Below are 26,137 nucleotides of genomic sequence, written 5' to 3'. Positions count from 1 at the left end.
GAGTGGAGGAGAGCCTCCATCTTGCGCTTTTACCCGGAAGTGGAAATGTTTCAGTGTCTCAAAGTCAAAAGAGCGCATAGCTGTAATCAGTCCGCTGTCAGGTTGCACTGAAACATATGACGAGACAGAGACTCCATTAACAGTGCTGTCTTCTAGAATATATGAAACACGAGCATTCTGATTCCAATCAGCATCACTGGCTTTAACTGAAAATATAGAGAGACCAGGTGTGTTATTCTCCAGCACACAGGCCTCATAGTTAGTTTTCTCAAAGACAGGAGCATTGTCATTCACATCTGATATCTGTACACGGAGAGAGACACTGCTGGAGAGCGCGGGCACTCCCTCATCAGTACATATTACACTGATATTGTACTCAGATTCTTTCTCTCTGTCCAGTTCCTGCTCTGTTTGTAGGCTGAAGAAACTGCTAGACGGGGTAGTAATAGAAAAGGGAATGCCCTCATTTAAGACGCACTGAACCTGACCATTCACACCTGAATCAAGATCATCAACATTTAGAACTGAAACAACAGTACCAATCTTTGATCCTTCAGATATCAAATTGGAATTAGACACAATATTAATACTAGGTAAATTATCATTAATATCCAACACATCGATAATTACTTTGCATGCGTTAGAGAGTCCTCCTTGATCTTTTGCCTGAATATTAAGCTCATAATGGCTAACTTTTTCATAGTCAACATGACCGTTTAAAATGAGTTCACCACTTTTTTCATTAATTTGGAATATATCGGCCACAATTTTGTCGATTGTGTCAGATATGTAGTACGTCACTACACTGTTAGACCCCTCGTCTGCATCAGACGCGCTCACGACTGTTAATATAGTACCCTTTGGTGCATTTTCTGTTATGGTGGTTTTATATACCCTTTGTGTAAAGACAGGAGCGTTATCATTATTGTCTAATACAGTAATATGTATCTGTACAGTGCCAGAGAGCACTGGATCGCCTCCATCAAATGCTTCTAACAACAATGTAAATGAGCTTTGCGTTTCTCTATCAAGTGGTTTTTGTAAAATCATCTCGACATTTTTACTACCATCTGCCTGACTATGCAGTTCAATGCGGAATTTATCAGTCGGTTTAAGCGAGTAACTCTGCAGACCATTTGTTCCTACATCCGGATCAAAAGCTCCCCCGAGCATAAAACCAGCTCCCGCCACCGCCGATTCGCTGATCTGAAATCTAAAGTTTCTACACAGTTTCTCCACAGTTTGTCGACGAACAGCGGCCCTCTGAGTGTAAATTGAGAACTGCACAAAAAATGTATCCTTATTTTCGCAGAGAATTTTTTATTATTTTCTAGGTGTGTATCACACTGCATAAAATCAGTTATTGGAAAGCCGTGCTGATTAAATAAAGCACATACATATGTTGGAAGTAGAAAAGAAAATCTGAAGAATAAATCAGTATGGAATCAACGGTGAGATTAACAAAATTATAATACTTGGATGTACAGTACATAATGAAGAAAACCACAGTCCTCTCTTTAGCAGCCTAGAACTTTTCCTAAGAGGCGCTGTTCAGCGAAAGTGGTGCTGAATACTGCCAGAAATGCCTTGTGTTTTTAAGAAACAATTCCTGATAATTTACTCGAACAAGCTTTTAAAAAATGTTGTATAGCCCACAAAAAAAAAAAAATAAAAATAAAAATAAAAATATCACGCTGCTGGGAAGTTTTATTATCAAGTAATTTTTGTTTCCCATTTACCTCGATGCAATATCCTCAGGGACGCCTTTGTTCACCACTTAATCATTGTGACCACTGACTGCGCACAGAAAAACTCAAGATCACTCATCTAAATGCTGCCATATATTTAGGCATACGCAGGCAACGTTTATCACAATTTGAAAAAATAAATGGCAAGACCCTTGTGGATATCCCTATAATTTGTCCTCAGATCACTTGTCACGCACACTTAAAAAATGATACAAAATGAGCTGAGTTTCATTCTAACAAACATATGAATATTACAGCACCCATGGCAGTTATACAGCCTTATCGCCTGTCTATATTGTTTGATACAATTTCAGATGATTTTAGCCAGGTCTGGCAATGAGCAACATAGCAGATTCCTTATTTTTCAACATCTGGTACTTTTCTAAGAGTATTAAAAGATATTAAAAATGAAGACAATTATATGTTTGTTTATCAAAAATCTGAACAGGCCTTCGTGAAATGACTAAGTTGTGTATAGAACAAGCTGATTTTGAAATTGATTGACATTGAGATTACTTGATTGTGTTCACACCAGGAGAGAACATGACAGAGAAAGTGTATTTCGTTTTACTTTACACAATAACAAGGTGGTTCTCTGAATGTAATAACATGAAAATGTTAAGGGTATTAACGTACTTGTAATATGTGTATGCTGTGATGTAGAGAGTGTGTGGGAAGAGACAAAGCGGTTGGCTAAAGGTAATATTCAGTTCGGTGTTTACTTAAGTGTTGTGATATAATGCATTTATTTTAGTGACTCAGTGATTATTGTTTCACTTATATTTTGTTTATTAACTTCAGAAAATGTAAATTTCCATAACTAACGCACCACCTGCGTTACTGTTCTCTGTTATATTTCTTGTCTTTTCAGTTTAAACGAACAAACAACTAATAGTGTAACCAAAACTTTCTTACTGATTCTGTAGACGCGAGGCCGTCGATGGAGTTATTTTTCTTGATTGTATGCTGCATCGTCTCAGTGAAACTCGGGTCCACCACTAAAACATTCTGTCCACCGAGTGTAGAAAACTTACAGTCACTCTTCCTCGAGTCAGTCGTCATGCACACTTCATAATTGTACCCGTGCGGCAGAGTTCCAGTGACTCCTGTGTCTGCGTAATGCGGTGGATAGTACGGAATAACAGGCAGATTGGACTGATAGAGGAAGCGAGATTGTCTCCATCTATAGATCTTTACTGATATGATCACAACCACACAAGTGATAAATAGGAAAGAAACAGCGGCCAGTGCGAGGACTAAATAAAAAGTCAGGTTGTCGTTATATTGTTTTTCATGCGTAAAGTCTGTGAACTCTGACAACACTTCAGGAAAGCTGTCAGCCACAGCCACATTAATGGAGACCACAGCTGAGCGAGAGGGCTGTCCGTTATCCTCCACAACAACAGTGAGTTTCTGTTTGACAGCATCTTTATCAGTCACTTGTCGCACAGTTCTTATTTCTCCATTCTGTAAACCCACTTCAAACAGCGCTCTGTCTGTAGCTTTCTGTAGCTTATAGGAGAGCCAGGCATTCTGTCCAGAGTCCACATCAACAGCCACCACTTTGGTGAGGAGATATCCAACATCTGCAGCACGAGGCACAATCTCAGCCACCACCGAACCTCCAGTCTGTACTGGATACAGAACCTGAGGAGCGTTGTCATTCTGATCTTGAATAGTAATTTTCACTGTCACGTTACTACTGATTGGAGGAGAGCCTCCATCTTGCGCTTTTACCCGGAAGTGGAAATGTTTCAGTGTCTCAAAGTCAAAAGAGCGCATAGCTGTAATCAGTCCGCTGTCAGGTTGCACTGACACATATGATGAGACAGAGACTCCATTAACAGTGCTGTCTTCTAGAATATAAGAAACACGAGCATTCTGATTCCAATCAGCATCACTGGCTTTAACTGAAAATATAGAGAGACCAGGTGTGTTATTCTCCAGCACACAGGCTTCATAGTTAGTTTTCTCAAAGACAGGAGCATTGTCATTCACATCTGATATCTGTACACGGAGAGAGACACTGCTGGAGAGCGCGGGCACTCCCTCATCAGTGCATATTACACTGATATTGTACTCAGATTCTCTCTCTCTGTCCAATTCCTGCTCTGTTTGTAGGCTGAAGAAACTGCTAGATTGAGATGTAATAGCAAAGGGAATATCCTCACTTATGAAGCACTGAACCTGACCATTTACTCCTGAATCAAGATCATCAACATTTAGCATTGCAACAACAGTACCAGACTTGGACCCTTCAGATACTGAATGAGAACTTGACAGGATTTGAATACTAGGTGAATTATCATTTATATCCAGCACATCAATAATTACTTTGCATGCGTTAGAGAGTCCTCCTTGATCTTTTGCCTGAATATTAAGCTCATAATGGCTCACTTTTTCATAGTCAACATGACCATTTAATATTACTTCACCAGTTTTTTCGTTTACAAGAAACATGTCGGCCACATTACTGTCCATAGTGTCAGACATGTAGTACGTCACTACACTGTTAGACCCCTCGTCTGCATCAGACGCGCTCACGACTGTTAATATAGTACCCTTTGGTGCGTTTTCTGTTGTGGTGGTTTTATATTCTTTTTGTGTAAAAGCAGGGGCATTATCATTAATATCTAACACAGTAATATGTATCTCTACAGTGCCAGAGAGCACTGGATCGCCTCCATCAAAAGCTTCAAGCAACAAAGTAAACGAGCTTTGCGTTTCTCTATCAAGGGGTTTTTGTAAAATCATCTCGACATTTTTACTACCATCTGCCTGATTGTGCAATTCAAGCCGGAATTTATCAGTCGGTTTAAGCGAGTACCGTTGAAGGCCATTTGTTCCTACATCCGGATCAAAAGCTCTCCCGAGCATAAAACCAGCTCCCGCCACCGCCAATTCGCTGATTTGAAATCTAAAGTCTTTTTTCTGGAAACTGGGAGCGTTATCATTTATATCTGTGATTTGGATTGTAATCGTGTATAATTCCATCGGGTTGTCCAAAATCACTTGAAGATGCAAAGCACACGGAGTTGTTTTTGCACAAAGAGACTCGCGATCCATTTTCTCTTTGATAAGCAGCCATCCCGTGTTTCTGTTCAGTTCGATGTATTCCGTGCTGTCTCTTGTAAATAGCCGCGCTTTTCCTGACTTTAAACGTTGTAAATCCAAGCCCAAATCCTGCGCAATATTTCCCACCATCGATCCTTTTGCCATTTCTTCTGGAATGGAGTAACTGACCTGTCCTCGCGCTATGTGAATCAGAAGACTCAAAAACAGCACCGAGTGCCGTATCATTGCATCAGGCATTGTCTCAACTGCACCGATGGTTAAAAAATGCAACAATCAATCCGTGTATCCTTTAAATATACGAAATTCCAAATGCAGACATTAACTCCATACACGGCGACGAGAGATGAATAGAAGCATCGTGTATGAAAAGAATTTGAGGTGGCAGTTATATACTGCCTTTTTTTCCCCTCCGAGAAATAATGTGATGCTGGGGGAGGGTCTGTGAAATACTGTTTCTCAGCTGTTTGTCGACGAACAGCGGCCCTCTGAGTGTAAATAAGGAACTGCATATCAAAGTTATAACCCTACACCTAAGACGCATTTTATTAACGAATATTATTTTCTAATCCTTTATCACACTGCAAATAAACCAGTTATTATCAATGGAGAATGCCATACTTTGTTCCAGTACCATTTGCTGATTAGATAAAAATATATCATGCAGGTTGGATGTGCAAATGATCACTTTCAGGATAAGTGGAATTTGATTTGTGTAATAGTAGGAATTTGAGCAAAATTATAATGCTTTGGCTAAGCACAACACAATAAAAAATGACCATAGTCCTCTTTAGTAGTAGCCCTTCATCCAACGAGGCGCTGTTCAGCATAAGTGGTGCTGAACGGTGTCAAACTTCCCCTGCGTTTTTCCCCCCGATAATTCACTTGAACAAATCTTAACATGTTGTCTACATATAGACTGCATCAAAAATAACACGCATTTGGTCATTTTTATATTATTTATTCTTCTATTTACCACAATACATAATATAAGTCACGTCTTTGTCCACGACCAAAACATTCTAAAGAATGAGTAGGCTACAAAAATAAATAAATAAATAAATAAATAAATAAATAAATATATAAATATATATATATATATCTATCACAGAGTCACTCTCTTCTGGCATACATTTAGCTAAGTCTCATACAACAATTCCAACAATTTACAGGAATAAATTGCATGAAAACTCTTTCTAATCTCTGTGTTCCACAAAGTTAACGTATGTACAGCCATACTTCCTCGAATCACTTGTCATGCACACCAAAACAACTATAGACGAGTTTACCAGTTCATTGTCAAACAAGCATATGAATATAACAGCACCCATGGCAGTTAAACAGCCTTCTTGCCTATTGTTTGATACAGTCTCAGAAAATTGCCTGGCAGTAAGCAACGCGTCAAGCAATGAACAAAAAGAGCTTTGTTTCCAACGTGTGGGAACTTCTGTATAAGTATGAGATGCTGGTAATGGAATTAGAGAAAACCAACAGTCTCATGCCAATAACTATTGTACGTTTTTGCGAATTGGTAGCAAATTAATATAAATTCTTACGATCTCATTCGTAGGTTTTCGTATCTGTTCACGTTCAGGTTTAGAGGTGCAGATTATGTTGGCATGACGATGGTGAGAATGTAAGTTTTGCTTTACTTTTATAACACAGATGGAACAAGTTAGTACTCGTGTAAATATTAATCGTATATGCACTTGTAGGGTGATCATATTGTGATTATTCAGTATTTATATTTTCATAATAGATGAATGCGGATGAATGTAGGTCATATTCAGCTCGACAGTCAATAGTATATGCAGGTATATTTGAGAGATTCAGTTACTTATTACTGATTTCACTTGCATTCAGATTATTAATTTCAGACACCATGTATTTTCTTTTAGTGTTCTTAGACTATTTATTTGTTTATGGTTTACGTGGTTAGCCTTGTATTACTTTTTCAGTTGAAATAAAAAATAACAATAATTGTCAAATCAAAACTTTCTTACCAATTCTGTAGACGCGAGACCGTCGATGGAGTTATTTTTCTTGATTGTATGCTGCATCGTCTCAGTGAAACTCGGGTCCACCACTAAAACATTCTGTCCACCGAGTGTAGAAAACTTACAGTCACTCTTCCTCGAGTCAGTCGTCATGCACACTTCATAATTGTACCCGTGCGGCAGAGTTCCAGTGACTCCTGTGTCTGCGTAATGCGGTGGATAGTACGGAATAACAGGCAGATTGGACTGATAGAGGAAGCGAGATTGTCTCCATCTGTAGATCTTTACTGATATGATCACAACCACACAAGTGATAAATAGGAAAGAAACAGCGGCCAGTGCGAGGACAAGATAAAAAGTCAGGTTGTCATTGTATTGTTTTTCATGCGTAAAGTCTGTGAACTCTGACAACACTTCAGGAAAGCTGTCAGCCACAGCTAAGTTAATGGAGACCACAGCTGAGCGAGAGGGCTGTCCGTTATCCTCCACAACAACAGTGAGTTTCTGTTTGACAGCATCTTTATCAGTTACTTGTCGCACAGTTCTTATTTCTCCATTCTGTAAACCCACTTCAAACAGCGCTCTGTCTGTAGCTTTCTGTAGTTTATAGGAGAGCCAGGCATTCTGTCCAGAGTCCACATCAACAGCCACCACTTTAGTGACGAGATATCCAACATCTGCAGCACGAGGCACAATCTCAGCCACCACTGAACCTCCAGTCTGTACTGGATACAGAACCTGAGGAGCGTTGTCATTCTGGTCTTGGATCATAATATCTAAAGTCACATTATTGCTGAGTGGTGGAGATCCTCCATCTTGTGCTTTCACACAGACACGAACACTTTTCATTTGCTCGTAGTCAAAACCGCGCAGTGCGTGTACCACTCCACTGTCAGCATTTACGGATATAAAAGAGGAAACAGGGGATCCACCCACTGTAGTCTCATCTAGAAGATACGAAATACGAGCGTTCTGGTTCCAGTCATCATCTTGAGCACTCAGAGTAAATATGGACAAACCAGGTGAATTATTTTCAGTAACATATGCAGTGTAAACACTCTTTTGAAACCTGGGCGGATTGTCATTAATATCTGATACTTTCATATTTAAAGTTTTCTGACTGGAAAGCGCAGGAGACCCTGAATCTGTAGCTGTGATTGTGATATTATAATCTGCCACATGTTCTCGATCTAAAGCAGCATCAGTGACTAAAGTGTAATAATTCCTCAGTGAAGACTGAAGTTTGAATGGTGTGTTTCGATCAACTGTACAGACAACCTGTCCATTGTCTCCTGCATCTACATCTTTGGCATTCAAAATAGCGATAGTTGTGCCAACAGGTGCGTCTTCAGGCACTGGGGTGAAAAATGACATAACACTGATAACTGGTGCATTATCATTTACATCAATTAAATCAACAATGACTTTAGCAGAGTTTCCTAAACCGCCTTGGTCTTTGGCTTCTATGCTAATTTCGTATTTCTTAGCTTTTTCATAGTCAAGCATTCCAGTTAGAGTAATAACACCTGTTTTTTCATCTATTTCAAAAACGTTATTTATGTTCCCTTTTAAATTAGCAAAACTGTATGAAATCAAACTATACATTCCACTATCTGCATCACTAGCATTGACAGTTGTAATATAAGTTCCTTTGGGGGAATTTTCTTCAATTGTTGCTCTGTAAACTGACTGGTTAAATACTGGTGCGTTGTCATTTGCATCTAGTACGTTTACCTCTATTTTTATTTTCCCAGATCTTTGAGGGTTTCCTCCGTCGACCGCTGTGAGAATGAGAGACAGTCGTGGATGCTGCTCTCTGTCTAGAGGCTTTTGAAGCACCATTTCAGCATATTTGACTCCATCAGGACGCGAATGTTGTTTCAGAATAAAATAATCATTAGGTGACATGATATAATTTTGGAGAGCATTCACGCCCACATCAGGATCATCTGCGCTTCCTAGTAAGAAACGAGCCCCAGATGTGGCCGATTCACTTATTTCAAGATTAATTTCTTCCTTAGCAAATGTCGGCGAGTGATCGTTTACATCCAATATTTCCACAGTAACATGATGTAGCTCCATTGGATTATCAAGTATTATTTCAAATGTGAAGCTGCACGGAGTGGTTTCAGCGCAAAGCTGCTCTCGGTCAATTCTCTCCTTCACAACCAAAATCCCTTTGTCTGTTTTCAGCTCTACATATTCAGTGCTGTCGCCAGACACGATACGAGCCCGACCCGCGCGCAGTCTTTGAACATCCAGACCAAGATCATGAGCAATATTCCCGATAAGCGATCCTTTCTTCATTTCCTCTGGAACTGAGTAACGAATCTGCGCGTTTATGTTTGAGATTGAATAAACGGCCATGATGAATAAGACCCTCCATAAGAAAACACGATCCAATGGCTGTCCTCGCGACTGGTCACAATGAATCCTTCTACACATTGTAATCACAAACATTTTATACATTATGTATTCAAATTACAAAATTAAGATGATGCTCAGCAATTGGAATATGCACAAAGTAATCCAGCTCGGCTGCTTTTAGTTAGTGACTGTCTCCCTTCATCGACTCTCTTTAGTCTCCTCCACAATCTCCTAACCAGCATCAGCACAACTCCACCAATCACAGGAGATCACATACAGGCTTTTCTACAAATCAACAGCGGCCCTTAGAGTTGAGAACGAGAAACGACACTAATGAAAGCTGTGAAGTGTCTCAGAAGTAGAACTTCATTTGATCTAAAAAAAATTGAACAGGATAAAACATCCCAAAAGAACTATATAACCAAACAACCGCCTATCGTTCTCGCAAATTTTAATATTACTGTACGTTTGGCAGTGAAAAGATAAATAATAACTATCTAGTAATATGAGAGATAACCTCCTTTATAGAAAGGACCTTATGAATGGCGCTTTTTTTTTTTTTTCTTTTTTTTTTTTTTAAAGATAATACTGCACAAATAGGCCTAGCTTCAGTTCGTTAACACATGGCTAATGCACTAGGTATGAACTAACAATGAACAATTTGATAATCTACGTAAATATTATTTAACAAATATATTATTGTTTATTGCCAATTAATGTTCGTTCAAAATACGTTAACAGATATTGATTTATACAACCTGGAAAAAAAAAATGTTAAAATGTTAGAAATGTATAGTAGCCTATACAAAAAATAACAGTATTCTATATAAATAAATGTTGTAAAAAAAAAAAAAAAAAAAAAAAAAAAAATGCTATTTTTAGTTCATGGTAGCTAATGCATTATTTCATGTTAACGAACTAAACCTTTTTGTAAAGTGTTGCAGATGATGTAACACCCTTTCTAATATTACTAGCCATAATTTACTGCAGGCAATTTCAAGATTATATATGCTTTAAATTAGTTATTTAAGAGCAGGTGATCTTACCATTTCTTGCAATTCTGGATCTTCTAAGCAGTTTTTTTCCTTCATCGTGCGCTGCATCGTCTCAGTGAAACTCGGGTCCACCACTAAAACATTCTGTCCACCGAGTGTAGAAAACTTACAGTCACTCTTCCTCGAGTCAGTCGTCATGCACACTTCATAATTGTACCCGTGCGGCAGAGTTCCAGTGACTCCTGTGTCTGCGTAATGCGGTGGATAGTACGGAATAACAGGCAGATTGGACTGATAGAGGAAGCGAGATTGTCTCCATCTGTAGATCTTTACTGATATGATCACAACCACACAAGTGATAAATAGGAAAGAAACAGCGGCCAGTGCGAGGACAAGATAAAAAGTCAGGTTGTCATTGTATTGTTTTTCATGCGTAAAGTCTGTGAACTCTGACAACACTTCAGGAAAGCTGTCAGCCACAGCCACGTTAATGGAGACCACAGCTGAGCGAGAGGGCTGTCCGTTATCCTCCACAACAACAGTGAGTTTCTGTTTGACAGCATCTTTATCAGTCACTTGTCGCACAGTTCTTATTTCTCCATTCTGTAAACCCACTTCAAACAGCGCTCTGTCTGTAGCTTTCTGTAGTTTATAGGAGAGCCAGGCATTCTGTCCAGAGTCCACATCAACAGCCACCACTTTAGTGACGAGATATCCAACATCTGCAGCACGAGGCACAATCTCAGCCACCACTGAACCTCCAGTCTGTACTGGATACAGAACCTGAGGAGCGTTGTCATTCTGATCTTGGATTATAATGTCCAAAGTCACATTATTGCTGAGTGGTGGAGATCCTCCATCTTGTGCTTTCACACAGACACGAACACTTTTCATTTGCTCATAGTCAAAACCGCGCAGTGCGTGTACCACTCCACTGTCAGCATTTACTGATATAAAAGAGGAAACAGGGGATCCACCCACTGTAGTCTCATCTAGAAGATATGAAATACGAGCGTTCTGGTTCCAGTCATCATCTTGAGAACTCAGAGTAAATATGGACAAACCAGGTGGATTATTTTCAGTAATATATGCAGTGTAAACACTCTTTTGAAACCTTGGAGGATTGTCATTAACATCTGATATTTTCAGATTTAAAGTTTTCTGACTGGAAAGCGCAGGAGACCCTGAATCTGTAGCTGTGATTGTGATATTATAATCTGCCACACGTTCTCGATCTAAAGCAGCATCAGTGACTAAAGTGTAATAATTCCTCAGTGAGGACTGTAGTTTGAATGGTGTGTTTCGATCAACTGTACAGTCAACGTGTCCATTTTCCCCTGCATCTACATCTTTGACACTGAAAATAGCGATAGTTGTGCCGACAGGTGCGTCTTCAGTCACTGGGCTTGAAAATGACATAACACTGATAACAGGTGCATTATCATTAACATCAATTAAATCAACTATGACTTTAGCAGAATCTCCTAAACCGCCTTGGTCTTTTGCTTCGATGTCAATTTCGTATTTCTTTGCTTTTTCGTAGTCAAGCAGCCCAGTTAGTTTTATAACACCGGTGGTTTCATTTAACTCAAATATCTCACCAATGACCTTTATATTCGTAAAACTGTAGGAAATTAATTTATTAGCCCCGCTGTCAGCATCACTTGCATTAATTGTTGTTATGTAAGTTCCCTTTGGCAAATTTTCTGCTATTGTTGCTCTGTAAACTGTCTGGTTAAATACTGGTGCATTGTCATTTACATCTAGTACATTCACAGCTATTTTCACGTTACCTGATCTTTGCGGATTCCCTCCATCCATTGCTGTAAGAGTTAGAGTAAGCAGCGGATGCTGTTCTCTATCTAAAGGTTTCTGAAGCACCATTTCAGCATATTTGACACCGCCTTGTCGTGCATGCTGTTTTAAAATAAAATTATCATTCGGTGATAAGACATAATTTTGGAGAGCATTCACGCCCACATCAGGATCATCTGCGCTTCCTAGTAAGAAACGAGCCCCAGGTGTGGCCGATTCACTTATTTCAAGATTAATTTCATCTTTTGGAAATGTCGGCGAGTGATCGTTTACATCCAATATTTCCACAGTAACATGATGTAGCTCCATTGGATTATCAAGTATTATTTCAAATGTGAAGCTGCACGGAGTGGTTTCAGCGCAAAGCTGCTCTCGGTCAATTCTCTCCTTCACAACTAAAATCCCTTTGTCTGTTTTCAGCTCTACATATTCAGTGCTGTCGCCAGAAACGATACGAGCCCGACCCGCGCGCAGTCTTTGAACATCCAGACCAAGATCATGAGCAATATTCCCGATAAGCGATCCTTTCTTCATCTCCTCTGGAACTGAGTAACGAATCTGCGCGTTTATGTTTGAGATCGAATAAACGGCCATGATGAATAAGACCCTCCATAAGAAAACACGATCCAGTGGCTGTCCTCGCGACTGGTCACAATGAATCCTTCTACACAATGTAATCACAAACATTTTATACATTACGTATTCAAATTACAAAATGTAGATGATGCACAAAGTAATCCAGCTCGGTTGCTGTTAGTCAGTGACTGTCTCCCTTTATCGACTCTCTTTAGTCTCCTCCACAATCTCCTAACCAGCATCAGCACAACTCCACCAATCACATGAGATCACATACAGGCTTTTCTACAAATCAACAGCGGCCCTTAGAGTTGAGAACGAGAAACTACACTAATGAAAGCTCTAAAATGTCTCAAAACTATAATTGCATTCCGTCATTTATTCTCAACAAAAATAAAATACGATCAAATATACCAAAATAACTATATAATCAAACAACCTTCCAACTTTCTTGTAAATTTTATTGTACGTTTAGCAGTAAAAAGATAAATAACCATTATTCTTATTAATGTGTGAGAGAACCTCCTTTATAGATAGAACCTTATAAATTGCGCATTTTAAAAAAAAAGACGCTACTGTACAATTAGCTTCCATTCCTTAACACTGGCTAATGCATTAGGTATGAACCAACAAAGAACAATACAGCATTTAATAATATAAGTCAATATTGTTTAACGACAAATTAATTTTCGTTCAAAATTCGTTAACAAATATCAATTAATACAACTTAAAAATATGTTAAAATGTTATTATTATTATTTTTTTTAATTAAGTTACATTAACAATTACCTAAATAAATAAATGCTGTAAGAATGTTTATTTATTTATTTTGTTTTGGTTATTTTTAATTCATGGTAGCTAATGCATTAATGTTAACGAAGTGAACCTTATTGTAAAGGGTTAAAGATAGTGTGGGCTATTATTAGCCACAATTTACTGCGTGTAATTTCAACATTATTTCAGTCATTTTAAGAACAGGTGATCTTACTATTTCTTGCAATTCGGGATCTTCTAAGTTTGTTTCCTTCACTGGGCGCTGCATCGTCTCAGTAAAACTCGGGTCCACCACTAAAACATTCTGTCCACCGAGTGTAGAAAACTTACAGTCACTCTTCCTCGAGTCAGTCGTCATGCACACTTCATAATTATACCCGTGCGGCAGAGTTCCAGTGACTCCTGTGTCTGCGTAATGCGGTGGATAGTACGGAATAACAGGCAGATTGGACTGATAGAGGAAGCGAGATTGTCTCCATCTGTAGATCTTTACTGATATTATCACAACCACACAAGTGATAAATAGGAAAGAAACAGCGGCCAGTGCGAGGACTAAATAAAAAGTCAGGTTGTCATTATATTGTTTTTCATGCGTAAAGTCTGTGAACTCTGACAACACTTCAGGAAAGCTGTCAGCCACAGCCACGTTAATGGAGACCACAGCTGAGCGAGAGGGCTGTCCGTTATCCTCCACAACAACAGTGAGTTTCTGTTTGACAGCATCTTTATCAGTCACTTGTCGCACAGTTCTAATTTCTCCATTCTGTAAACCCACTTCAAACAGCGCTCTGTCTGTAGCTTTCTGTAGCTTATAGGAGAGCCAGGCATTCTGTCCAGAGTCCACATCAACAGCCACCACTTTAGTGACGAGATATCCAACATCTGCAGCACGAGGCACAATCTCAGCCACCACTGAACCTCCAGTCTGTACTGGATACAGAACCTGAGGAGCGTTGTCATTCTGATCTTGGATTATAATGTTCAAAGTCACATTAGTGCTGAGGGGTGGAGAGCCTCCATCTTGTGCTTTCACACAGACACGAACACTTTTCATTTGTTCATAGTCAAAACCGCGCAGTGCGTGTACCACTCCACTGTCAGCATTTACGGATATAAAAGAGGAAACAGGGGATCCACCCACTGTAGTCTCATCTAGAAGATACGAAATACGAGCGTTCTGGTTCCAGTCATCATCTTGAGCACTCAGAGTAAATATGGACAAACCGGGTGAATTATTTTCAGTAACATATGCAGTGTAAACACTCTTTTGAAACCTGGGCGGATTGTCATTTACATCTGACACTTTCAGGTTTAAAGTTTTCTGACTGGAAAGCGCAGGAGACCCTGAATCTGTAGCTGTGATTGTGATATTATAATCTGCCACACGTTCTCGATCTAAAGTAGCATCAGTGACTAAAGTGTAATAGTTCCTCAGTGAGGATTGTAATTTAAATGGTATATTTTGATTTATTGTGCTGACAACCTGCCCATTGTCTCCTGCATCTACATCTTTGACACTGAAAATAGCGATAGTTGTGCCAACAGGTGCGTCTTCAGTCACTGGGCTTGAAAATGACATAACACTGATAACAGGTGCATTATCATTAACATCAATTAAATCAACTATGACTTTAGCCGAGTTTCCTAAACCACCCTGATCTTTGGCCTCGATGCCAATTTCGTGTTTTTTTGCTCTTTCATAGTCAAGCACCCCAGTTAGAGTGATAACACCTGTTTTTCCATCGATTTTAAAAATGTCATTTCTGTTACTCTTGAAATTAGCGAAACTGTATGAAACCAAACTATTTGCTTCACTATCTGCATCACTAGCATTTACAGTTGTAATATAAGTTCCTTTAGGCGCATTTTCCACTATTGTTGCTCTGTAAACTGACTGGTTGAATAATGGTGCGTTGTCATTTGCATCTAGTACATTCACAGCTATTTTCACGTTACCTGATCTTTGCGGATTTCCTCCATCCATTGCTGTAAGAGTGAGAGTAAGTAGTGGATGCTGTTCTCTATCTAAAGGTTTCTGAAGCACCATTTCAGCATATTTGACACCGCCTTGTCGTGCATGCTGTTTTAAAATAAAATTGTCATTCGGTGATAAGACATAATTTTGGAGAGCATTCACGCCCACATCAGGATCATCTGCGCTTCCTAGTAAGAAACGAGCCCCAAGTGTGGCCGATTCACTTATTTCAAGATTAATTTCATCTTTAGGAAATGTCGGTGAATGATCGTTTACATCCAATATTTCCACCGTAACATGGTGTAGCTCCATCGGATTATCAAGTATTATTTCAAATGTGAAGCTGCACGGAGTGGTTTCAGCGCAAAGCTGCTCTCGGTCAATTCTCTCCTTCACAACCAAAATCCCTTTGTCTGTTTTCAGCTCTACATATTCAGTGCTGTCGCCAGACACGATACGAGCCCGACCCGCGCGCAGTCTTTGAACATCCAGACCAAGATCATGAGCAATATTCCCGATAAGCGATCCTTTCTTCATCTCCTCTGGAACTGAGTAACGAATCTGCGCGTTTATGTTTGAGATCGAATAAACGGCCATGATGAATAAGACCCTCCATAAGAAAACACGATCCAGTGGCTGTCCTCGCGACTGGTCACAATGAATCCTTCTACACAATGTAATCACAAACATTTTATACATTAGGTATTCAAATTACAAAATGTAGATGATGCTCAGCAATTGGAATATGCACAAAGTAATCCAGCTCGGCTGCTTTTAGTTAGTGACTGTCTCCCTTCATCGACTCTCTTTAGTCTCCTCCACAATCTCCTAACCAGCATCAGCACAACTCCACCAATCACAGGAGATCACATACAGGCTTTTCTACAAATCAACAGCGGCCCTTAGAGTTAAGAACGAGAAACGACACTAATAAAAGCTATGATGTATCTCAGAACTAGAATTAAATTCCGTAATTTGATCTGAACAAAAATAAAACAGTATAAAACAACCCAACAGAACAATATAGTAAAATAGGCAACAACCACAATATTAACGTGAATGTTAATTTTGCTATAGTCTGAGTAGTGCGAAGACAAATAATAAATACGTTTACCTAGAAAAAAATACATTTAATTATATTTTACGAAACGTTTCAGTTTATTAAAATTAGTTATTGCATTAGGTATGAACTATAATTATTAATACTTGCACAGCATTAATTATTCTAGGGTAATTTATTTATTTTTATTTTTTTTTTTTTTTAGATTAGTGTTCTTTCAAAGCATATTAACTAATGGTAATAAATACAAGTTGAATTGTTGAAAATGTATTGTTAAATATAGAAGTTGACATTAACCTAGATCAATAAAACAATAATCCGTTTTAGTTTTGTATCTTAAGTTATACAAGCTATTACGTTAACTAATGTTAACGAATTATTGAACCTTATGAAGTGTTACAGATTAATAAGTCTTCCAGGTTTTCCAATGTTACATAACTAATATTTATTGTATGTAATTTTAATATTATATAGGCTTTATTTTAGTCATTTTTAGAAAAGGGGATCTTACCATTTCTTGCAATTCTGGATCTTCTAAGCAGTTTTTTTCCTTGATTGCGCGCTGCATCGTCTCAGTGAAACTCGAGTCCACCACTAAAACATTCTGTCCACCGAGTGTAGAAAACTTACAGTCACTCTTCCTCGAGTCAGTCGTCATGCACACTTCATAATTATACCCGTGCGGCAGAGTTCCAGTGACTCCTGTGTCTGCGTAATGCGGTGGATAGTACGGAATAACAGGCAGATTGGACTGATAGAGGAAGCGAGATTGTCTCCATCTGTAGATCTTTACTGATATTATCACAACCACACAAGTGATAAATAGGAAAGAAACAGCGGCCAGTGCGAGTACTAAATAAAAAGTCAGGTTGTCATTATATTGTTTTTCATGCGTAAAGTCTGTGAACTCTGACAACACTTCAGGAAAGCTGTCAGCCACAGCCACGTTAATGGAGACCACAGCTGAGCGAGAGGGCTGTCCGTTATCCTCCACAACAACAGTGAGTTTCTGTTTGACAGCATCTTTATCAGTCACTTGTCGCACAGTTCTTATTTCTCCATTCTGTAAACCCACTTCAAACAGCGCTCTGTCTGTAGCTTTCTGTAGTTTATAGGAGAGCCAGGCATTCTGTCCAGAGTCCACATCAACAGCCACCACTTTACTGACGAGATATCCAACATCTGCAGCACGAGGCACAATCTCAGCCACCACTGAACCTCCAGTCTGTACTGGATACAGAACCTGAGGAGCGTTGTCATTCTGATCTTGGATTATAATGTCCAAAGTCACATTAGTGCTGAGGGGTGGAGATCCTCCATCTTGTGCTTTCGCACAGACACGAACACTTTTCATTTGCTCGTAGTCAAAACCGCGGAGTGCGTGTACCACTCCACTGTCAGCTTTCACTGATATAAAAGAGGAAACAGGGGATCCACCCACTGTAGTCTCATCTAGAAGATACGAAATACGAGCGTTCTGGTTCCAGTCATCATCTTGAGCACTCAGAGTAAATATGGACAAACCAGGTGAATTATTTTCAGTAACATATGCAGTGTAAACACTCTTTTGAAACCTGGGCGGATTGTCATTAACATCTGATACTTTTAGATTTAAAGTTTTCTGACTGGAAAGCGCAGGAGACCCTGAATCTGTAGCTATGATTGTGATATTATAATCTGCCACATGTTCTCGATCTAAAACAGCATCAGTGACTAAAGTGTAATAATTCCGCAGTGAAGACTGTAATTTGAATGGAATATTCCGATCAACTGTACAGTGAACGTGTCCATTGTCTCCTGCATCCAAATCTTTGACACTGAAGATCGCGATGGTTGTACCAAGAGGTGCGTCTTCAGTCACCGGGTTAGAAAATGACATAACACTGATAACTGGTGCATTATCATTAACATCAATTATATCAACTATGACTTTAGCAGAGTCTCCTAAACCGCCTTGGTCCTTTGCTTCGATATCAAATTCGTATTTCTTTGCTTTTTCGTAATCAAGCACCCCATTTAGAGTTATAACACCAGTGTTTTCATTCATCTTAAAAATCTCACCAATAACTTTCACATTCCCAAAGCTATAACAAAATAATCCATTTGCACCACTGTCTGCATCACTAGCATTGGCGCTGGTTATAAATGTTCCCTTAAGTGAATTTTCTGTTATTATTGCTCTATATACTGATTGGTTGAACACTGGCGCGTTGTCATTTATATCTAGTACAGTGACTTCTATTTTCATATTACCAGATCTTTGAGGGGTTCCCCCATCGACCGCTGTCACGACGAAAGAAAGTCGTGGATGTTGCTCTCTGTCTAAAGGTTTCTGAAGCACCATTTCTGCATATTTGACCCCACTTGGTCGTGCATGCTGTTTTAAAATAAAATTCTCATTCTGTGATATGACATAACTCTGTATAGCATTCACGCCCACATCAGGATCATCTGCGCTTCCTAGCAAGAAACGAGCCCCAGGTGCGGCCGATTCACTTATTTCAAGATTAATTTCATCCTCAGGAAATGTCGGCGAGTGATCGTTTACATCCAATATTTCCACAGTAACGTGATGTAGCTCCACTGGATTATCAATTATTATTTCAAATGTGAAGCTGCACGGAGTGGTTTCAGCGCAAAGCTGCTCTCGGTCAATTCTCTCCTTCACAACCAAAATCCCTTTGTCTGTTTTCAGCTCTACATATTCAGTGCTGTCGCCAGACACGATACGAGCCCGACCCGCGCGCAGTCTTTGAACATCCAGACCAAGATCATGAGCAATATTCCCGATAAGCGATCCTTTCTTCATCTCCTCTGGAATTGAGTAACGAATTTGTGCGTTTATGTTTGAGATCGAATAAACGGTCATGATGAATAAGACCCTCCATAAGAAAACACGATCCAATGGCTGTCCTCGCGACTGGTAAAAAAGCCTTGCATTTAATATAATTACTTCCATTTTAAGTATTCCGATTAGACACAGCAGATGTCGTTCGATAACAAAAATAATCACTCAATAATTCTGTTCATCGGCTGCACTTCAGTGACTCTGTCTCTCTTCATCGAGACCCTTTGGTCTCCGCCACAATAGACTAGTCAACATCACAAGAGCTCCACCAATCACAGGCGGTGACGAATCAAGAATAAGTGTTTATACACATTTCTGTTAACCAACAGCGGCCCTTAGAGTTGATAACGATGAACAACATTTAAAAATGCTATGAAACAGCTAAACACCAGAGAAAGACAATTAATTCAAGCAGAATCTCTACATAACCTTGCTAAAATATTGAGATTGCAAATTTAACTGTAAAATTGCATGCAAAACATAAATAATAAAAATCCATAGTATTCTCAAAAGCAAAGAATGAAAATTTCCCCAACAGACACTTAAACCAATATATAATATTAGTTTACGCATGATTTGAATATAAAAAATGTGGCTATATTTATTTAAAATTACATTATGTATTGTATTATATTATATTATATTATATTATATTATATTATATTATATTATATCATATTATATTATATTATATTATATTATATTATTGTTGTTGTTATGTATGCATTCATTCATTCATTCGTACATTGCTCTTACCATTTCATGTAGTTCCGAATTTTCAAGAATGTTTTTTTCTTTCATTGCCCGCTGCATCGTCTCAGTGAAACTCGAGTCCACCACTAAAACATTCTGTCCACCGAGTGTAGAAAACTTACAGTCACTCTTCCTCGAGTCAGTCGTCATGCACACTTCATAATTATACCCGTGCGGCAGAGTTCCAGTGACTCCTGTGTCTGCGTAATGCGGTGGATAGTACGGAATAACAGGCAGATTGGACTGATAGAGGAAGCGAGATTGTCTCCATCTGTAGACCTTTACTGATATTATCACAACCACACAAGTGATAAATAGGAAAGAAACAGCGGCCAGTGCGAGAACTAAATAAAAAGTCAGGTTGTCGTTATATTGTTTTTCATGTGTAAAGTCTGTGAACTCTGACAACACTTCAGGAAAGCTGTCAGCCACAGCCACGTTAATGGAGACCACAGCTGAGCGAGAGGGCTGTCCGTTATCCTCCACAACAACAGTGAGTTTCTGTTTGACAGCATCTTTATCAGTCACTTGTCGCACAGTTCTTATTTCTCCATTCTGTAAACCCACTTCAAACAGCGCTCTGTCTGTAGCTTTCTGTAGTTTATAGGAGAGCCAGGCATTCTGTCCAGAGTCCACATCAACAGCCACCACTTTAGTGACGAGATATCCAACATCTGCAGCACGAGGCACAATCTCAGCCACCACTGAACCTCCAGTCTGTACTGGATACAGAACCTGAGGAGCGTTGTCATTCTGATCTTGAACGTTAATATTTATTGTCACTTCAGAGCTCAGTGGTGGGGATCCTCCATCTCGAGCTGTCACGTTAAAGGAAAACGATTTTAACTGTTCAAAATCAAAGGATTTCACTGCATGAATAGTTCCAGTAAGTGAATCTACAGACACGAGAGAACTCAGCGGTGCGCCACGCATGTCTTCATCCTTCAGGAAGTAGGACAATTGCGCGTTTGGACCCCAGTCAGCATCATTTGCTTTAACAGTCAGTATAGTCAGACCAGGAGAATTATTTTCACTAACAAATGTTTTATATTCCTCATCATCAAATATGGGCGGGTTGTCATTGACGTCAGATATTTTTACAGTCAGTGTTTTGTTTGCGTGTCGCGCTGGACTTCCTTGGTCCGATACCAAGATCGTTATGTTATATTCAGTGAAACTTTCTCGATCAAGAATATCATCAGTAACTAAACTATAATAGTCTGTGAGAGATGACTCAATTTTAAAAGGTATGTTTTGATTTATTGAGCAACGAACAAGACCATTTTTACCCGAATCTGCGTCTTCTACATTAATGACGGCTACAGTTGTTCCCACTGGGGAATTTTCTGGAAGGGTGTTTGAAAAGGACATAAGCTGTATGCTTGGAGAGTTGTCATTTTCATCAATAACATCTATGACAAATTTGCAAGTATCTGACAAACCTCCTTTATCTCTTGCATTAATGTTTAATTGATAGCTATTTTGAGATTCATAATCTAAATTTGCAAGAAGTCTAATCTCACCTGTATCTGTGTTTATCTCAAAAAGCTGCCTTGCTTCTTTCGTAGCAAGAGCAAAGGAGTAGGAAACATGGCCATTTACACCCTCGTCGGCATCAGTAGCACTGACAGTACCAATGACAGTACCAGCAGGTGAACATTCTCTAACTTCAGTTTTGAAAACTGACTGTTTACACACCGGGGCATTATCATTATTATCCAGAACAGTAACATGAATTTTTACAGTTCCTGATTTCTGAGGTGATCCTCCATCAGCTGCTACAAGAACCAATTTAATCTCATCGCGCTCCTCTCGATCTAGTTCTCGCTGTAAAACCATCTCAATGTATTTGTTTCCATCGGTCTGACTATGAACCTCCAGTTTAAAACTATCAGATGGATTAAGTTTATAGCTCTGTATACCATTTAGACCGACATCTGCATCTATAGCGCTATCCAAAGGGAAGCGAGCTCCCAAAACTGCATTTTCAGCTATTTTCAAATAAACATTTTCTTTTGGAAATAAAGGAGCATTATCGTTTATATCTTGCACCTCAACTGTGACTCGATGCAGCTGGATAGGGTTTTCAACGATCAGATCAAAACTGAAGCTGCAGGGCGTCGTTTGCTTACAGAGCTCCTCGCGATCTATCCTTTCTTTAACTACTAGAGTTCCTTTGTCTCTGCTCAGGTCGACATACTGTCGTCCGCCCTTTGTTACGACGCGAGCTTTTCCAGATATGAGTCTACTTATCTCTATCCCCAGATCCTTGGCGATGTTGCCTATGAATGATCCCTCTGGCATTTCCTCTGGGATGGAATATCTCACATTGCAATATACGAAGTCCATTCCGTAGAAGCAGAGAATTAAAAACACAACCTGCCATTTTGAATGCGTGGAAACCATCCAAGGAATGTCCGAATAGCTCAATAAGCTGAAGAAAGCCATCTAAACTGTGTGGTCAAACGAAGCAAGTACGAGAAAAAAAAATCACAAATCCAAAATAAGGCATTTCACGCTATCTTCATCGAAAAACGTTGCATCTGTCCAACCTACATCCGCGTCAGTAAGGGACTGGCAATACAGGCTAGATAATCACGCGCTTTACTCAGATGTTAATCAACAGCGGCACTCAGAGCTTTAAAGTCGCAAATACAAGCCCAGTAGCCTCAATGCGGCTGTATAAGCCAAACGTAAAACATAAACATCACTTTGATAATAATAATAATTATTATTATAATAATAATTTCTATCTGCATCATGTAGATATATATGTGACTGAGTCACAGGCTGTAACAGGCAACTGGAGGAAACCGTTGACCCTTTCAGCAACATCGGAGTGAACAGCACCCGATGAATTAAATCCAGAATACAATGATCGAATTTCAGACTCTCATTCAAATGTAAGTTAACATAAAGGTAACAGGAATGAAAACAAAAGCTTATATATTTCAGAAATACATTATTTAGTCAATGACAGACACAATGCATTTTAACACAATTTCTTTGGTGTGGAATATTAATTCTGAAATATTATCTTTGTTGTTTTATCAGCGGTGTCCAACTCACAATAACATAGCGAATAAACTAGCCAACTAGATTTATGACCCTAATTAAATATGTATTTTTTATAGTTTCAACATGTTAAGTTAAGGCTGACATGTCTCAAACACGTCTCCTTCAATTCAAGTTTAAATAACATCAACAGGTTGTAACAGGTTTGCAAACGAATATATTTATGGTCAAACGGCCATTAAGGCACAGCAAATTATTATTATTATTATTATTGTTATTATTATTTATGTATGCATTCATTCATTCATTCATTGCTCTTACCATTTCATGTAGTTCAGAATTTTCAAGAATGTTCTTTTCCTGGATTGCGCGCTGCATCGTCTCAGTAAAACTCGGGTCCACCACTAAAACATTCTGTCCACCGAGTGTAGAAAACTTACAGTCACTCTTCCTCGAGTCAGTCGTCATGCACACTTCATAATTATACCCGTGCGGCAGAGTTCCAGTGACTCCTGTGTCTGCGTAATGCGGTGGATAGTACGGAATAACAGGCAGATTGGACTGATAGAGGAAGCGAGATTGTCTCCATCTGTAGACCTTTACTGATATTATCACAACCACACAAGTGATAAATAGGAAAGAAACAGCGGCCAGTGCGAGAACTAAATAAAAAGTCAGGTTGTCGTTATATTGTTTTTCATGTGTAAAGTCTGTGAACTCTGACAACACTTCAGGAAAGCTGTCAGCTACAGCCACGTTAATGGAGACCACAGCTGAGCGAGAGGGCTGTCCGTTATCCTCCACAACAACAGTGAGTTTCTGTTTGACAGCATCTTTATCAGTCACTTGTCGCACAGTTCTTATTTCTCCATTCTGTAAACCCACTTCAAACAGCGCTCTGTCTGTAGCTTTCTGTAGTTTATAGGAGAGCCAGGCATTCTGTCCAGAGTCCACATCAACAGCCACCACTTTAGTGACGAGATATCCAACATCTGCAGCACGAGGCACAATCTCAGCCACCACTGAACCTCCAGTCTGTACTGGATACAGAACCTGGGGAGCGTTATCATTCTGATCTTGAATATTAATATTTATTGTCACTTCAGAGCTCAATGGCGGGGATCCTCCATCTCGAGCTGTCACGTTAAAGGAAAACGATTTTAACTGTTCAAAATCAAAGGATTTCACTGCATGAATAGTTCCAGTAAGTGAATCTACAGACACGAGAGAACTCAGCGGTGCGCCACGCATGTCTTCATCCTTCAGGAAGTAGGACAATTGCGCGTTTGGACCCCAGTCAGCATCATTTGCTTTAACAGTCAGTATAGTCAGACCAGGCGAATTATTTTCACTAACAAATGTTTTATATTCGTCAGAATCGAATATGGGTGGGTTGTCATTGACGTCAGATATTTTTACAGTCAGTGTTTTGTTAGCGTGACGCGCTGGACTTCCTTGGTCCGATACCAAGATCGTTATGTTATATTCAGCAAGACTCTCTCGATCAAGCACATCATCAGTAATTAAACTATAATAGTCTGTGAGAGATGACTCAATTTTAAACGGTAAGTTTTGATTTATTGAGCAACGAACAAGACCATTTTTACCCGAATCTGCGTCCTCTACATTAATGACGGCTACAGTTGTTCCCACTGGGGAATTTTCAGGAAGGGTGTTTGAGAAGGACATAAGCTGTATGCTTGGAGAGTTGTCATTTTCATCAATAACATCTATGACAAATTTGCAAGTATCTGCAAGGCCACCTTTATCTTTCGCTTTAATGTTTAATTGATAACTATTTTGAGATTCATAATCTAAATTATTAAGAAGTCTAATCTCACCTGTATCTGTGTTTATCTCAAAAAGTTCCCTTGCTTCTTTGCTGGCTACAGCGAAGGAGTAGGAAACATGGCTATTTACACCTTCGTCAGCATCAGTAGCACTGACAGAACCAATGACAGTACCAGCAGGTGAACATTCTCTAACTTCAGTTTTAAATACTGACTGTTTACACACCGGGGCATTATCATTAACATCCATAACAGTAACGTGAATTTTTACAGTTCCTGATTTCTGAGGTGATCCTCCATCAGCTGCTACAAGAACCAATTTAATCTCATCGCGCTCCTCTCGATCTAGTTCTCGCTGTAAAACCATCTCAATGTATTTGTTTCCATCGGTCTGACTATGAACCTCCAGTTTAAAACTATCAGATGGATTAAGTTTATAGCTCTGTATACCATTTAGACCGACATCTGCATCTATAGCGCTATCCAAAGGGAACCTAGTTCCAGAAATCGCATTTTCGCTTATTTCCAGATTAATATTTTCTTTCGGAAATAACGGAGCATTATCGTTTATATCTTGCACCTCAACTGTGACTCGATGCAGCTGGATAGGGTTTTCAACGATCAGATCAAAACTGAAGCTGCAGGGCGTCGTTTGCTTACAGAGCTCCTCGCGATCTATCCTTTCTTTAACTACTAGAGTTCCTTTGTCTCTGCTCAGGTCGACATACTGTCGTCCGCCCTTTGTTACGACGCGAGCTTTTCCAGATATGAGTCTACTTATCTCTATCCCCAGATCCTTGGCGATGTTGCCTACGAATGATCCCTCTGGCATTTCTTCCGGGATGGAATATCTCACATTGCAATATACGAAGTCCATTCCGATCAAGCAGAGAATTAAAAACACAACCTGCCATTTTGAATGCGTAGAAACCATCCAAATACTGTCTGAAATGCTTAATAAGCTGAAGAATGCCATCTTGATAAACAGTGTGGTCAAACGAAGTAGGATCAAATACATTAATTTCTTAAATCCAAAATAGCGCATTCATGTTCTTTCCTCGGAAAAAATGCTGCATATGTCCAACCGCGTCAGTAAGGGACTGGCAATACAGGCTTTACAGAGAAACATACACTCTACTCAGATGTTAATCAACAGCGGCACTCAGAGCTTTAAAGTAGCAAATGCAAGACCAAGCCAATCGTACGTCAATTCTACAAACAAACAAACAAACAAACAAACAAATAAATAAATAAATAAATAAATAAATACATAAAACTGCATTAAGTTGATATACTGTATGTGAGCCACAAGCAGTTTAATCAATAACAGGCAACTGGAGGAAACCGTTGAC

At 39.2% G+C, this 26,137-nt stretch overlaps 4 protein-coding genes across 6 annotated transcripts in view; all 4 read right to left on the bottom strand.

Moving 5' to 3' along the window:
- Positions 1 to 25,875, bottom strand: part of LOC127521232 (protocadherin beta-16-like) — a 93,274-nt gene extending 67,399 nt beyond the window's left edge. For 2 of the 3 annotated variants that reach the window (XM_051910336.1, XM_051910335.1), the window contains exon 1: positions 23,593 to 25,874. In XM_051910336.1, the coding sequence (XP_051766296.1) occupies positions 23,593 to 25,830 (2,238 nt within the window). In that variant the 5' untranslated portion in view covers positions 25,831 to 25,874. Of the gene's footprint in view, positions 1 to 23,592 lie in introns of all 3 variants that reach the window. The other variant, XM_051910348.1, reaches the window with a different exon arrangement.
- On the bottom strand, positions 153 to 22,561 carry LOC127520175 (protocadherin beta-16). The gene is made up of 3 exons (XM_051908074.1): positions 20,260 to 22,561; positions 6,824 to 7,099; positions 153 to 206 (listed from the first exon to the last, which is right to left on the bottom strand). The coding sequence occupies exons 1-3, from the start codon at positions 22,426 to 22,428 to the stop codon at positions 153 to 155; spliced, it is 2,499 nt and encodes an 832-aa protein (XP_051764034.1). The 5' UTR covers positions 22,429 to 22,561.
- LOC127521238 (protocadherin gamma-A6-like) lies at positions 9,746 to 19,502 on the bottom strand. Its single transcript, XM_051910400.1, has 2 exons — positions 17,623 to 19,502; positions 9,746 to 10,962 (listed from the first exon to the last, which is right to left on the bottom strand). Exons 1-2 carry the CDS (start codon positions 19,336 to 19,338, stop codon positions 10,207 to 10,209), a joined length of 2,472 nt encoding a protein of 823 aa, XP_051766360.1. The 5' UTR covers positions 19,339 to 19,502; the 3' UTR covers positions 9,746 to 10,206.
- On the bottom strand, positions 13,396 to 16,329 carry LOC127521237 (protocadherin beta-16-like). The gene has a single exon (XM_051910399.1). The coding sequence runs from the start codon at positions 16,016 to 16,018 to the stop codon at positions 13,493 to 13,495; it is 2,526 nt and encodes an 841-aa protein (XP_051766359.1). The 5' UTR covers positions 16,019 to 16,329; the 3' UTR covers positions 13,396 to 13,492.
- Positions 25,876 to 26,137: the final 262 nt, after the last annotated feature.

The sequence above is a fragment of the Ctenopharyngodon idella genome, chromosome 10, assembly GCF_019924925.1.
Source record: "Ctenopharyngodon idella isolate HZGC_01 chromosome 10, HZGC01, whole genome shotgun sequence".
NCBI lineage: Eukaryota > Metazoa > Chordata > Actinopteri > Cypriniformes > Xenocyprididae > Ctenopharyngodon > Ctenopharyngodon idella.
Note: the sequence above shows the minus strand (reverse complement) of the source record. Positions and strands in the feature narration are given on the sequence as shown.